Consider the following 12826-nt stretch of genomic DNA (forward strand, 5'->3'; position numbering starts at 1 on the left):
CCCAGCCCCTCCCTTGAGGGCTGCGGTCAAGCTCACGTCCATCAGTAACCAGGACTGACCGCTCGCTGCCTCTCGCCCAGGAGGAGAGGGAAGGAGAGAGCAGCATCAGCCGTCTGAGCCACCCATTCCACCAAGACCCCGCTAAGCTGCTCCTTTAATAAACTTGGTACCCAGCCCCACGTCCCTCCAAAAATGACCACAGGAACCCAGCTCAGTCCTTATATTATATAAAGCCCTGAGAGCACACAGGCTCAGCACTTCCTAGGAGACTGCATGCCTCCATAAACTTCACCTGCACAGAGAAGTGTGCTGCTGTAAAAAGGCGCGTTTGGGGAAACTGAGGCCCACGTCCCTGTAGCGGCCATGGGCCCACAAGGCGTCAGGACCAGAGAGTCAGCAGGGGCCCAGGCTTCAGAGCCAAACACAGTCTGTACGTAGAGGGTCAGTTTCTGGACACATGAGAAAAGCCAGACAGATGTCCACCAAGGAGGGAGACGTGTGCGGTCGCGACACTGCTCGCGGGAGACCTCTGCTCTTTGCGCATAATGCCCTTCTTCTGGAAGGCTACCTGAGGCAAGGCATCGCTCACCTCCTTCATTCTCTCCAAAAGTCAAGGCTTAGTGCAGCTACAGACCTGTTGTCCTTCAACAAAACCAACACCATGCTGTGTGCCCAAGGACTGGCTTGTGACTTTACCAAGGAACCTTGCCCCCTTACGCTGGCACTGCAACAGCATCCTGGCCTGCCAACTTTCCTTCTGCCTTAGATTCAGCTCTGATAAAAAGTAAACCAGAGCCACAGCCTATCAGAGGGGACACAGCAGGAAAGTGCCCAGAAAGTGTAAATTGAGAAAGGAAAAAGTTTTAATAGTAAATAATGGCTGCTGATAAAGATAACGCTTTATATTGAAGTAGTGATGAAGTATTAATTATTGAAAGATTGAGAAAATATTCTACTCAATCTTTATTTTCTTCTATTCAGAGCTTAATATTTAGGAGTTAAGAATGATTATACTCATTGCAAATGACTCAACATTGTCATCGAAAGCCACAGGGATGGTAAGAGCCAGTGAACTGATTTGGGGGAGGATTAAATGAACTAACAGCAGTGAAGGTCGGCCTGCCTGCTGCTTCCAGCTGCCCAGCACTCACTTCCTAGTGGTAACAGAACTTCCAAAATAACTTCTGGTTTTTTGGTGGAATAACGTCCCACCACCAGCTGGCACGGCTGTCAGTCAGAGGGCCCTGCCCACGCCGGGTGCAGATGTGGGCCCGTGACCAGTCTCAGCCAGTCAGAGCTGTCCTCCACAAACAGCCTCCAGAGGGAGGGCAGAGGCAGAAAACAGCTGGCCCCCCGCTGTGGGGCTCCCTGCATCGCCGGCTCCCGGCCACCGGACCCCAAGATCGGCTCTGCTTCTCCAGGCGGCCCGGCTTTTCAGGGTTTGGACCATCAGCGAGCTCTGCCATGTATCTGAAGCAGATAAGGACTGAGCCTGCTTACAGTATTCAAGGAACTCTACCTGGTATGAGCACCCAACACTGTGCCTAGCACATCCTCAAAAAGTGGGCACTACTGTATTCATTCAATGCATGTTTTACTGAGTAGCTAACATATAAATGCCAAGCCATGCAGGGAGATTCAGAGACAAGAAAACAGATCCTCTGACCTCAGAGCTCCTGCATTCTAGCTAAGAGGAAAGAAAGACGAAGATGCTGAGTACCAACCGTAATGGAAAAACCTTCACTCTGTTGGTGGCAAGGAGTTACCCAAAGCGAAAGTAAGAGAACGTGAGCAGGAGAGTCGTGGCAAGAAGAGGAAAGGCGGGCAGGCGAGGACGGGGCCACTGGCGAAGGCACTCTGCATGTCCGGGCTCCGGTCCGCTCCTCCGCGCCCTCCTTTCAACCAGCCCTCGACCTGGGCTCCTATCCCTACGGTTACAGAACTTCCAAAACAATTTTTTTTTCTTTTTGTGGAAGAATGCCCTCCCCTACGTGGTGAGTCTGTCAGTCAAAGGGTCCTGATCGCCCAGGATCAAGAGGGGGGCATTTGACCGACCTAGCCCAGCCTTAGCAAAGAATCCTGCCATCCCCCAAACAGTGATACCTGATCACTCCTGTTATTTTGAGTTTATCCTCCTCCATCTTTGATGTCCAAGTCCCTGGCGTCGACCATTGGCGCCTCCCATATAATATTCCATCTGCTCGTGCCCCTGCCCTGCTCCAAGGCTGTAAATCCCCACTTGCTCTTGCTGTCCTTGGACGGGAGCCATTTCCCTCCCCCCGCTGCAATGCTTCTATTGCAACAGTCTTAAATAAAACCCTCCTTACAACTTAAACAAGCGTCAGAATGACTTTTTTTCCTGTAACATCACATGGCCTTGGGCAAGTTGCAGTCTTGTCTTCAGCCTCCTCAGTCATCAGCACTCTTTTCCTTCCCCCTCTTTCTTCCATCTTTGACACTTCCTTCCCTCCCTCTCTCTTTTCTTTTGGCTAGAATATTCTAGGCTGGGCTGAACTCATCAGTGTTCTTAATCACTGAGAAGATGGGGTTAATTCCTGTCTGGACCTGGCAGCTAGCTTCCTTTGCAGAAAACCCCAAGTTCTTTCTTCACGGCTCCCAGGGACAATGTCTCAGTTACTGGTTTCCACTGGGGAATGGGATCACCAAAACTACCCTCAAGCCGCTGGGAGGATTAAAAGCATAACGCATGGAGAACTGCTTTGCATGTTGCACAATGTTATATCAATGTATTTTTCAGACAAAGACCAAGAAAGGGGCTTGATAAAGTGTTGAAATTGTTAAAGTGCTCTGACTAAGTCTTTAAAAGAGGAAATTATACGCCTGGACACAGTCTCGGTAGCCTGATTATCCAGGGTCAGCGGCTGCAGCTGTGAGCTATTTACCCACGTGACTGCTGTCTACCGTCCTCCACGCAAGGACAAGATAGCTGGAGAGCAGCTCAAGCAGTTGAGGGAGGTATTTATGGGAGTAAAAAATGTATTCATCATGTTTGCAAAGGTCACACAAAAATCTCAAGGTGCTTGGTCATTGTGTGAAAAAGGGAATCGTGTAATCATAACTATTTTATGAGCCAACAATGATTACAGTTGCAATATCTGACAGGCTGTGTGAGCTGATGCAATAAAAGTTGAGAATTTTTTTCCTCCTCTAGTGAATCTTATAATTAGCACCCAATCTTCTTTAGTGATTAACAGCCATCTAGATTACTTTGATCTGAATCTTGAGTCCATCATTTTCCTAGCTCTTGTTTTCAGCAAGTTACTTAACCTTATTTTAAAAATGAGAATTATGATGATAACTAACTCATAGAATTATTTAAAGGGGTAGATGAGTAAATGAAGACAGTGAGTGGAACAGTGTCTGGCATATAGGAGGGACTCCGTACATTTTAACAGTTATTTAGAAATGATCAGATCGAGCACGATAGCTTGCAATTGAGAGGCATAACAGGTAGCCTCTGCTAAAAGCTTTTGGCCACCACTATCGTTTAATTCTCCCAGCAGCTCTGTGCAGGAGAGAGTTACCGTAGCAGCCCTGAGACAGAAAGGCCTGTTTGTGGGGCTGGACCACCCTGGCTTCTGGGAACTGGACTTTTGGAAAGTTCCGTAAGTGACCATCTGATAAGGCACTTTGCTCACCCGGGGCACTGAATTCCGCTGTACCAGCCTGACTAGGGTGTTTGCACACTGTGACTAATGGAGAACACGCGCTTCCCTGCTGAGCGTCTGGAAGGCCGGCAGGAGGCTGCCCAGGCAGGTAAGGTCTATGCCCCTGTGAGCAGCCACCGAGAAAACCTTGCCTTCTGAGTTTCAAGCGGGCTTCCCTGGGCAGAGACGCTCTGCGCCTGCTACTGCACATCCCCGCTGGAGGCGGGAGGCAGAGCCGAGGACGCTGCCCCCAGATTTCTGCAGACAACACCCAGGACGTCTTCTCCCTTTGCTGAGCCTTCTCTGCGTCATCTCACCATAAAAAATCTGAGCCGGAAGTCCTGTCGTGTGTGGAGTCTTTCTAGTACATGTGGGTAGTCCTAGGATTTCAAAAAACAAACCCGAAACTCCAGCCAACCAACCAACCAACCAACACTCTCAAAGGTATATAATGTGACTCCAGTTTCATAAACTTCACAACCTGCGGAATGGAAGGGCTGAGATGTGGACAGGGTCACACAGTAAGTGAAGGAGTCGGATATAAATGCTGTCTGCTCTCTCCAAAGACCATGTTCATTCCACAGTGTCAGCCAGCCACACCCAATCCCATATGTCCAGGTTGGTGTTCAATCGCTCAGCCGACCCCATGGACTGCAGCACGCCAGGCCTCCCTGTCCATCACCAACTCCCGGAGTTCACTCAGACTCACGTCCATTGAGCCGGTGATGCCATCCAGCCATCTCATCCTCTGTCGTCCCCTCCTCCTCCCGACTTCCATCCATACATCCTGGACCAAGGGAAACTCCTTTCTAAGGCACAACGATTAGTAGCTATTGGTTAGCTATGCAACCTTGGAAAAATATCTTAAAGCTTTGAATTCTAGATTTCTTCACTGTAAGACTATAATAATAATAGTAATACCAATATAATAGAACTGCTGCGAGGGTTTAATGAGATTATATATACAATATATGCCACATATGTGAAGCATGTAAATATTAAATACACAATGTATTTATACATTAAAATTTATAAACTGGTTAGTCCAGTGCCTGGTACGTGGTAAACCTCAATAAATGAAAAAGCTAGATAAATATGTACATACTAATCAACATTCATACAGGTGTATACTTACATACATGTGAACATGCAGGAATATTTATATATACACACATTCATATACATTTGCATGCAAGTTAATTACTCAGCTAACAAATCCTGTCTTGATTATAGAGCACTATTCATAAATCAAGCTGGTCAGGATTTCATAAGAACCACTTTTATCCAGAAATCTTTTGCTCAAAGCCTAAAGGTTGACTTTCTTTAATGTTTAACCAGTGAAACTAATTATTAGCTGAACAATTCAGAGCTTTGCTTAAAACACTCGCTGGTATATCATTAACTCTAACATACGCATATGTGGTTGTCAAATTTTCATAATTTAAAGTTAGAATCTGTGATCTAGAAATGAATTGCTGGGCTGAGAAAAGGGAACTCCTTTGGAAACTCTGACTGCTCTATATAGAGATATTCAATCCTACTAAAACCATGGAAAACAAATCAATAATACCCTATTTTATCCTTTATGTCACAACACTGCAGCATTCACATTTACAGCATTACAGAATTACACTGTAATTGAGGTGTAATTACTGACTCTTTGGAAATCGTTTGGAAACAATCTGTGGCATCCTCTGTCTTCTCTCTGAAGTCGAGGGGTATAGCGTCAGTCAGCAAAGGGTAGCATAGAAAGCTGATTTTCTCTAGAACTTGCTATCACCAAGTTTTCTGTCTGGAGCAAAAATGACAGTACTAACTCCAACCCAAAGGGGATTTTTTACCAATGGAAGGTCCTAGTCACTCCAATCAATTCTGAGTTCACGCATACTAGCCATAATACCCACTTGGACGTTACTACCCAAGTGGCCTCAGAAAAATAACCTACTGATGCTTTGGCTTCCTTATTTGTTAAATGGAGATAATAAAACTACCTGCCCGACGGTTAATGATACTAATTTGTTCACTTAAAAATGTGTTAAGAGGGTTGATCTCACGTTAGTTGTTCTTACTGTAATAAGATACATTTAGCAGCAACATGGCTTCCCAGGTGGTTCGGTGGTGAAGAACCCGCCTGCAACGCAAGGAGACACAGGAGACATGGGTTTGATCCCTGGGTTGGGAAGATCCCCTGGAGGAGGAAATGGCAACCCACCCCAGTGTTCTTGCCCGGAGAATCCCATGGACAGAGGAGTCTGGCGGGCCCCAGTCCACGGGGTTGCACGGAGTGGACACGGCCAAGCACAAGCAAGAACAGCAGCTACTGGGCTGGCCAAGACGCGCCTTTGGGCTTGTCCACACGACGCAATGAGGAGACCCCAGAGAACTTCTGGGCCAACTTTATAGAATATCTGCCTCAGGACTTCCCTGGGTTGGGCAGATCCCCTGCAGAAGGGAAAGGCTACCCACTCCAGTATTCTGGCCTGGAGAATTCCATGGAGTCGCAAAGAGTCGGACATGACTAAGAGACTTTTAGGGGGCACAGGTTCAATCCCTGGTAGGGGAACTAAGATCCCACATGCCATTTGACACGAAAAAAAAAATTATATATATATATCTGCCTCCAAAAGTTTAAGAGGTTTCAAAAAGTTAATGTGCAAAATCACTAGAAAAGTATCTGGCACACGATATCAATTAAATAAACAAATAAAACACATCGTACGTCTTCGATTGCTCTCGAACCGCTCCTATATCCATTTTCTAATCCCTACAAGACTATAGGCTGCTTAAGGCCAGGGACCACACGACATTTTACAATTCTATTCACCTGTCAAACCTCAATCGACAGCCCAGTCGTAGACACGTTAGACCATCCGTTAAACTGTTGTGAGTGCGATTGTGGCAACGTGAGAAAGGAGAAAACACCCCAAACCCACTGAGAGGCTTGAGTGCCTTTCAAACTAATGCTTCCAGATCAGTGGTTTCCAAGGTATTTGAACCCAATGCACAGTAACAGCTTTTCTGTTCCCAATCACTGCACACATGACCACGGCCATATGTTTATTTATACAGTGTATTTCTAACCGGAATAAACGTTTTGCCAAGCAACCCTTGACATTACTGTATAAAATGTGCTCTGAAATGAGGTATTCTAGCGAAATCCAATCCACTGCATCTCAGCCTTTAAAGCGCACTTGAATCCCTCGAGATTCTGCTAAAATGTAGAGCTGATTCAGTGGGACTTGGGGAGGAACAGAGATTCTGTTTCTGCCGCATTCCCAGATGACCCTGAGGATCCATGGACCATACCTCGAGAGTCCAATCTAGTCTACTGAAAAGAAAATTTTGTTTTTAGTGGTTCTTTTTTTTTCCCACAGGGGAAAGCGCGAACGCAGTCCCCCACTACCATAAATTATGCAGTCGAGTTTCCCACATTTGGGGAAATCGCAGGGGTCAGCACATCCGGAGTGCAATGGATAAGCCTCGCCCTGGGAAAACCACCTTCGTGATCATGGTATCTCCCCTGCCAGGTAAGTATTAGTGGTTCCTTTTTAAAAAAATTTTATTCAAGTACAGTTGATTTACAATGGTCCATTAATTTCTGCTATAAAGTGACTTAGTTATACACACATTCTTTTTCATATTCTTTTCCATTAAGGTTTATCGCAGGATATTAAATACAGTTCCCTGTGCTAAAATTTTTCTTAATATTTTAATTTAAATATTTTAAATATTTAAACCCACTGAAGCAAAAGTCATTCAGTCATGTCCAACTGTTTTTGACCCCATGAATTATACAGGCCATGGAATTCTCCAGGCCACAATACTGGAGTGGGCAGCCTTTCCCTTCTCCGGGGGATCTTCCCAACCCAGGGATTGAACTCAGGTCTCCTGCATTGCAGGCAGATTCTTTACCAACTGAGCCATCAGGGAAGCCCTTTTAAACCCACTAAAGGGTTACAATCTGCAGTTTGTAAAACACTGCTCCAAATAATTTCAAAAGTTTCTTTCATCTCTATAATTTCACTGTTTTCTCCCTAACCCTGGGACAGAAATTCTAGGCCTGTGCAGAAGTGTGGGGAGGGGAGTTTATAGCAAGAATGATACAGGTATCACCTTTCCTACTGACTCCTAGGCCGAAATGCTTATCTAGCTCCAGCCCTTTATTCGCTGTTCCAAGCCTACAGTCATGCAGCTGTATCAATAAATTGATTGAGGGACCTCCCTGGTGGTCGGTGGTCCAGGGGTGAAGGATCGCCTTGCAGTGCAGGGAACCAAGCTCCCACAGGCCGCAGAGCAGTGAAGCCCGCATGCTCCGGAGCCTGGGGCCACAACTAGCGAGTCCGTGCACCGCAACGAAGGATCCCACAGGCCGAAACTAAGACTGACACAGCCAGACAAATGAACAAATAAATGAAAATGTTCCACAAAGGAAACGAACTGGTTGAGCACTTACTAAGAGCAGAGCACTGAACCAAGCACTTTACATCTGCCCGTTTACTCCACAAGCACCTCATAAACAAGTATACCCATTTTACAGATGGGAGAAGGCAAGCAGCTGGTAACGGGTGGCGCTGGGATTCCAGAGCCTGTGTTCCCGTGGGGCCAGCCTCATAAGAACTGAGGGGGCTCAGTGATCCCCGCTTCCGGCAGTCACACCCTTACACGTCCTCTCTCATACCGAAGGGGACTGACCTGCCAACCAATAGAGTGGTGAAGAAATGACCGTGTGACTCCAAGCTCTGCTAAAGCCATCGTGGCTTCCGTCTCACATTCTCTTGGATCACGCCCTTTGGAAGAGGCCTGGTTGCCATGTCATGAGAATTCTCAAGCAGTTTTATGAAGAAGTCTATAGAGCAATGGACAGACGCTTCCTGCCAACAGCCAGCATTGACTTGGTGGACATCCAAGCGAGCCACTGTGAAGGAGACCCTCTGGACCGTCAGGGCTTCTGATGACTGTCACCCTGGACAACGTCTCGACTCTAACTCTTGGTAAGAGACCACCAAGCCAAACCACCTGCTATGCCTCTCCAGACCGCCCACCCACAGAAACTGTACCAGGTAATAAACACTATTATTTTATAGCATTAAGTTTTAGAGAACTCCTTACACCACAATAGGTAACTAATATGATTCTTCAATAATATGCTACGAATATATTGCATTATTATGATTCAGCCCTTAAAAAAGGGAAACTTGATGAAGGCCTTTTGGGTGCTTCTTCAGCGTGGCAGCTTGAACCACGGTTCAGCAAATCTTCATTCTTCCATTTCGACTAACTTTGTGAGGGCCATCTACTTCCCATCCAGACTTGACCAAATGACCAGCTGTAGCCAGTAGGATGTGAACCTGTGACGTTCAATTTCACCCAAGCAGAAATTTTTGGAGACACTGCAAGAATCTGCCTGCCTGCTGGAGCTTCTGGCCTCATCCATCAAAACAATATATTAAAAAAAAAACAAAAACAACCCACAATATATTCCAGAGAGCGGACGCTCCTTTGGTCTGAGTCCCAGAATGAGAAGGCATGAAACGTGAACTTGACCCCCAGCTTAGAGGCAGCTAGGCTGAGCGCAGGCAGACGCCCAGCTGCTCAGAGAGCCGCGAGAGAGAACGCGCGTCTGATGCGGAGCACGGGTCGGGGCCCAGGGAGGGCGGGCTCACCGTGCTGTATGATGCCGTGCTCCAGCAGCCGCTGGCAGAGCTGCTCCGCCTCCTCCCGCGCCGTGGCCTCCCCCTCCTGCACCAGCCAGTCCAGGAACTCGGACGCCATGAAGGTGCGCTCGTACTTGACTCCCTCCTCCTCCCGGGGCTGCAGGAGCGTGTTCTCAGGGCTCATCAACCTGGCGGAGGAGAGGAAAGGAAATAAGGCAGCCTGCACGCACCAGTGGGGAGAGGGGAGATGGGAGGAGGGCGTAAGAGGCACAGACTACCACGTGTGAAATGAACAAGCTACAAGGAGATGTGGTCCTGCGAGGGGAATATGGCCAATATTTCATAACAACTTTAATACAGTATGAAAGTGAAGTGAAGTCGCTCAGTCGTGTCCTACTCTTTGTGACCCCACGGACTGTAGCCCGCCAGGCTCCTCAGTCCATGGGATTCTCCAGGCGAGAACACTGGAGTGGGGTGCCCTTTACTTCTCCAGAGGATCTTCCTGACCCAGGGACTGAATCTGCGTCTTCTGCATTGCAGGTGGATTCTTTACTGGCTGAGCCACCAGGGAAGCCCCAGCAGAGAATAATCTATGAAAATTTGGAATCACTATGGTGTATACCTAAAACTAATATAATATTGTAAATCAACTACAGTTCAATTTAAAAAAGGAAAAGAAACCTACACAAAAGGAAAATCACTCAACTGAAATCCCACATCGCAGGCCTCCATGAAGCATCCCAGTGAGGCTCTCAGACAGACAGACGTGGCTGCCGTGTGCTGCCCCAAATGCAGCTGTCAAGACAAGGAGCTGCTTCCGAAGGGAACGAGGGCATCTTTTCCAGGTGACTAGTAAGAACGCTGAAAGTGCAATCCCAAACTCGAGCTTTACAGACTGCAGTCAGTGTGTGTGTGTGTGTGGTCAGCCGCTCAGCCGTGTCTGACTCTTTGTGACCCCATGGACTGCAGCCTGCCAGGCTCCTCTGTCCATGGGATTTTCCAGGCAAGAATATTGGGGAGGCTTCCATTTCCTTCTCCAGGGAACATCCTGACCCAGGGGTTGAACCCGCATCTCCTGAGTCTCCAGTAATGACTGGTGAATCCTTTACCTCTGTGCTCCCTGGGAAGCTCGGTATTCAACTTAGCCTTCTTGAAAGGGAGTTACTAACCAAATTTCATCTTTTCTAAAAAAGTTTCATATTTCTTTCCTAGGGGCATGATTCCTTTTCCTAAATCTTTGGATTACCTGCTATGGACTTAATGCTTGTCTCTTCCCAAATTTCATACATATTGAAACACTAATGACATATGTGGTACAATTTAGAGACGGGGATTCGGGGACGCGATTATTTCATGAGTAGGGAGCTCTGTTAGGAAGAAATATTCCTATACCCTTGTAGGTTCTTCTGGCTGGTCTATGAATTAAACTGCCATGAGACGGATCAACAGGACAAAGTTATACAAAAGTTAAGTAACACGTATCAGGGGAGAGACACAGGGAAACTGAGTAACTCACCCAAACAGGCAAAACCCTGACCTTAAACAGCACCAAAGTCACAAGAGGGCGTTGGGGCTAGTGGCTGAGGACTTCAAAGAGGAAGAAAGGGAATCAGAGGGGACAAAAAAGCACCGTTTGGTAAACAAATGTTTGCTGTGGCACGCAGAGACAACGGGACACAGCGGAGTCTGAACAGACTTCCTTAGGTGCCTCCCTGTCTGCGAACGTAGCTCAGACTCGGGTTATCTGTGTTGATCGCTCTTTTCCTGCAAGTCCTCCGTCTACATTGTTTTAGGTCAAAGGTCAAATTTTCCTCTGGAGTCCTGGGCTCTGATTGTTTTTAGCTCAAAATAATCCACGTACCAAAGAAATATTTTGGGGTGGCAAAATGTGTTCCCCTGCAGGCCCATGCTGCGATTACTGTTTCTACGAGAAGGGACCGCTGCGTCTTCCTCTCTGTGAGGACACGGTGAGAAGACTCTGCACAAAGAGGTGTCTCAGCGCGTGCCAGGCAGGCCGGCACTTTGGCCTTGACCTTCCCAGGCTCCCGACAGTGAGCAACGGTCTTTATTATTTAAGCCATCCAGTCAAGAGCGTTTTTTGCTAACGCGGCCTGAACTGAGGTAGTGACCTGAGTGACTCCTTGAGGGCTCCCTCACCCAACAGCATAGCTCATCCCCCTTGCCCAAGCTCTCCTCACTCCCGGGTTCTGTCTTTGCTCCACTTGCAGACAGCCCCCTGGGCACAGGCTTCACCCGCATCCGCATGAGGGTGCCCCGTGAGTACCTCCTCCGGCTGACTCTAACAGCATCAGAGGCTGTGAGCGCTGTCCCCTCAGGGTCTGAGCCCCGGCAAGGAACCAAACTCCACAGGCCACAAATGATATGCAAGGCAGCCACAGGAGTGAACAGTTTTAAAAATTAAAAAATAAAAAAGTTAAAATTCACATCCGATAGTGTCCTGACCCTGCAGAAGATACAATGCCATGGCTTCTTACTGATTTAGGGTAGAGACTGAAACCCTTTCTACGGCCTAATGCATGCAGGACCCTGACCCGCCCCTGTGGAACAGTCTCACCTCTGACCCAGCGTCCAGGGGGCTGGCCTTCTTTCAGTCCAAACATTCTGCTGTTGTTCAGTCATTATGTTGAGTCCAACTCTTTGTGACCCCACAGACTGCAGCACACCAGGCCTCCCTGTCCATCACCATCTCCCAGAGTCTACTCAGACTCACGTCCATCGAGTCAATGATGCCATCCAACCATCTCATCTTCTGTCATCCCCTTCTCCTCCCACCTTCAATCTTTCCCAGCATCAGGGTCTTTTCAAATGAGTTGGCTCTTCGCATCAGGTGGCCAAAGTATTGGAGTTTCAGCTTCAGCATCAGCTCTTCTAATGAACACCCAGGACTGATCTTCTTTAGGATGGACTGGCTGGATCTCCTTGCAGTCCAAGGAACTCTCAAGAGTCTTCTCCAATACCACAGTTCAAAAGCATCAATTCTCATGCACTCAGCTTTCTTTACAGTCCAGCTCTCACATCCATACATGACCACTGGAAAAACCATAGCCTTGACTAGATGGACTTTTGTTGGCAAAGTAATGTCTCTGCTTTTTAATATGTTGTCTAGGTTGGTCATAGCTTTTCTTCCAAGGAGCAAGCATCTTTTAATTTCATGACTGCAATCACCATCTGCAATGATTTTGGAGCCCAAGAAAACAAAGTTTGTCACTGTTTCCATTATTTCTCCATCTACTTGCCATGATCTTAGTTTTCTAAATGTTGAGTTTTAAGCCAACCTTTTCACTCTCCTCTTTCACTTTCATCAAGAGGTTGTTTAGTTCTTCTTCACTTTCTGTCATAAGGGTGGTGTCATCTGCGTATCTGAAGTTATTGGTACTTCTCCCAGCAATCTTGATTCCAGCTTGTGCTTCATCCAGCCTGGCATTTCACATGATGTACTCTGCATATAAGTTAAGTAAGCAGGGTGACAATATACAGCCTTGA

At 47.2% G+C, this 12826-nt stretch overlaps 1 protein-coding gene across 1 annotated transcript in view; it reads right to left on the minus strand.

The window, feature by feature from the left end:
• Positions 1-12826, minus strand: part of DEPTOR (DEP domain containing MTOR-interacting protein) — a 107318-nt gene that overhangs the window by 66237 nt on the left and 28255 nt on the right. Inside the window, exon 3 of the mRNA XM_010846236.1 lies at positions 9332-9510. Within this exon, the coding sequence (XP_010844538.1) occupies positions 9332-9510 (179 nt within the window). The remainder of the gene's footprint in view (positions 1-9331; positions 9511-12826) is intronic.

Source organism: Bison bison, unplaced genomic scaffold (assembly GCF_000754665.1).
Source record: "Bison bison bison isolate TAMUID 2011002044 unplaced genomic scaffold, Bison_UMD1.0 scf7180017864233, whole genome shotgun sequence".
NCBI lineage: Eukaryota > Metazoa > Chordata > Mammalia > Artiodactyla > Bovidae > Bison > Bison bison.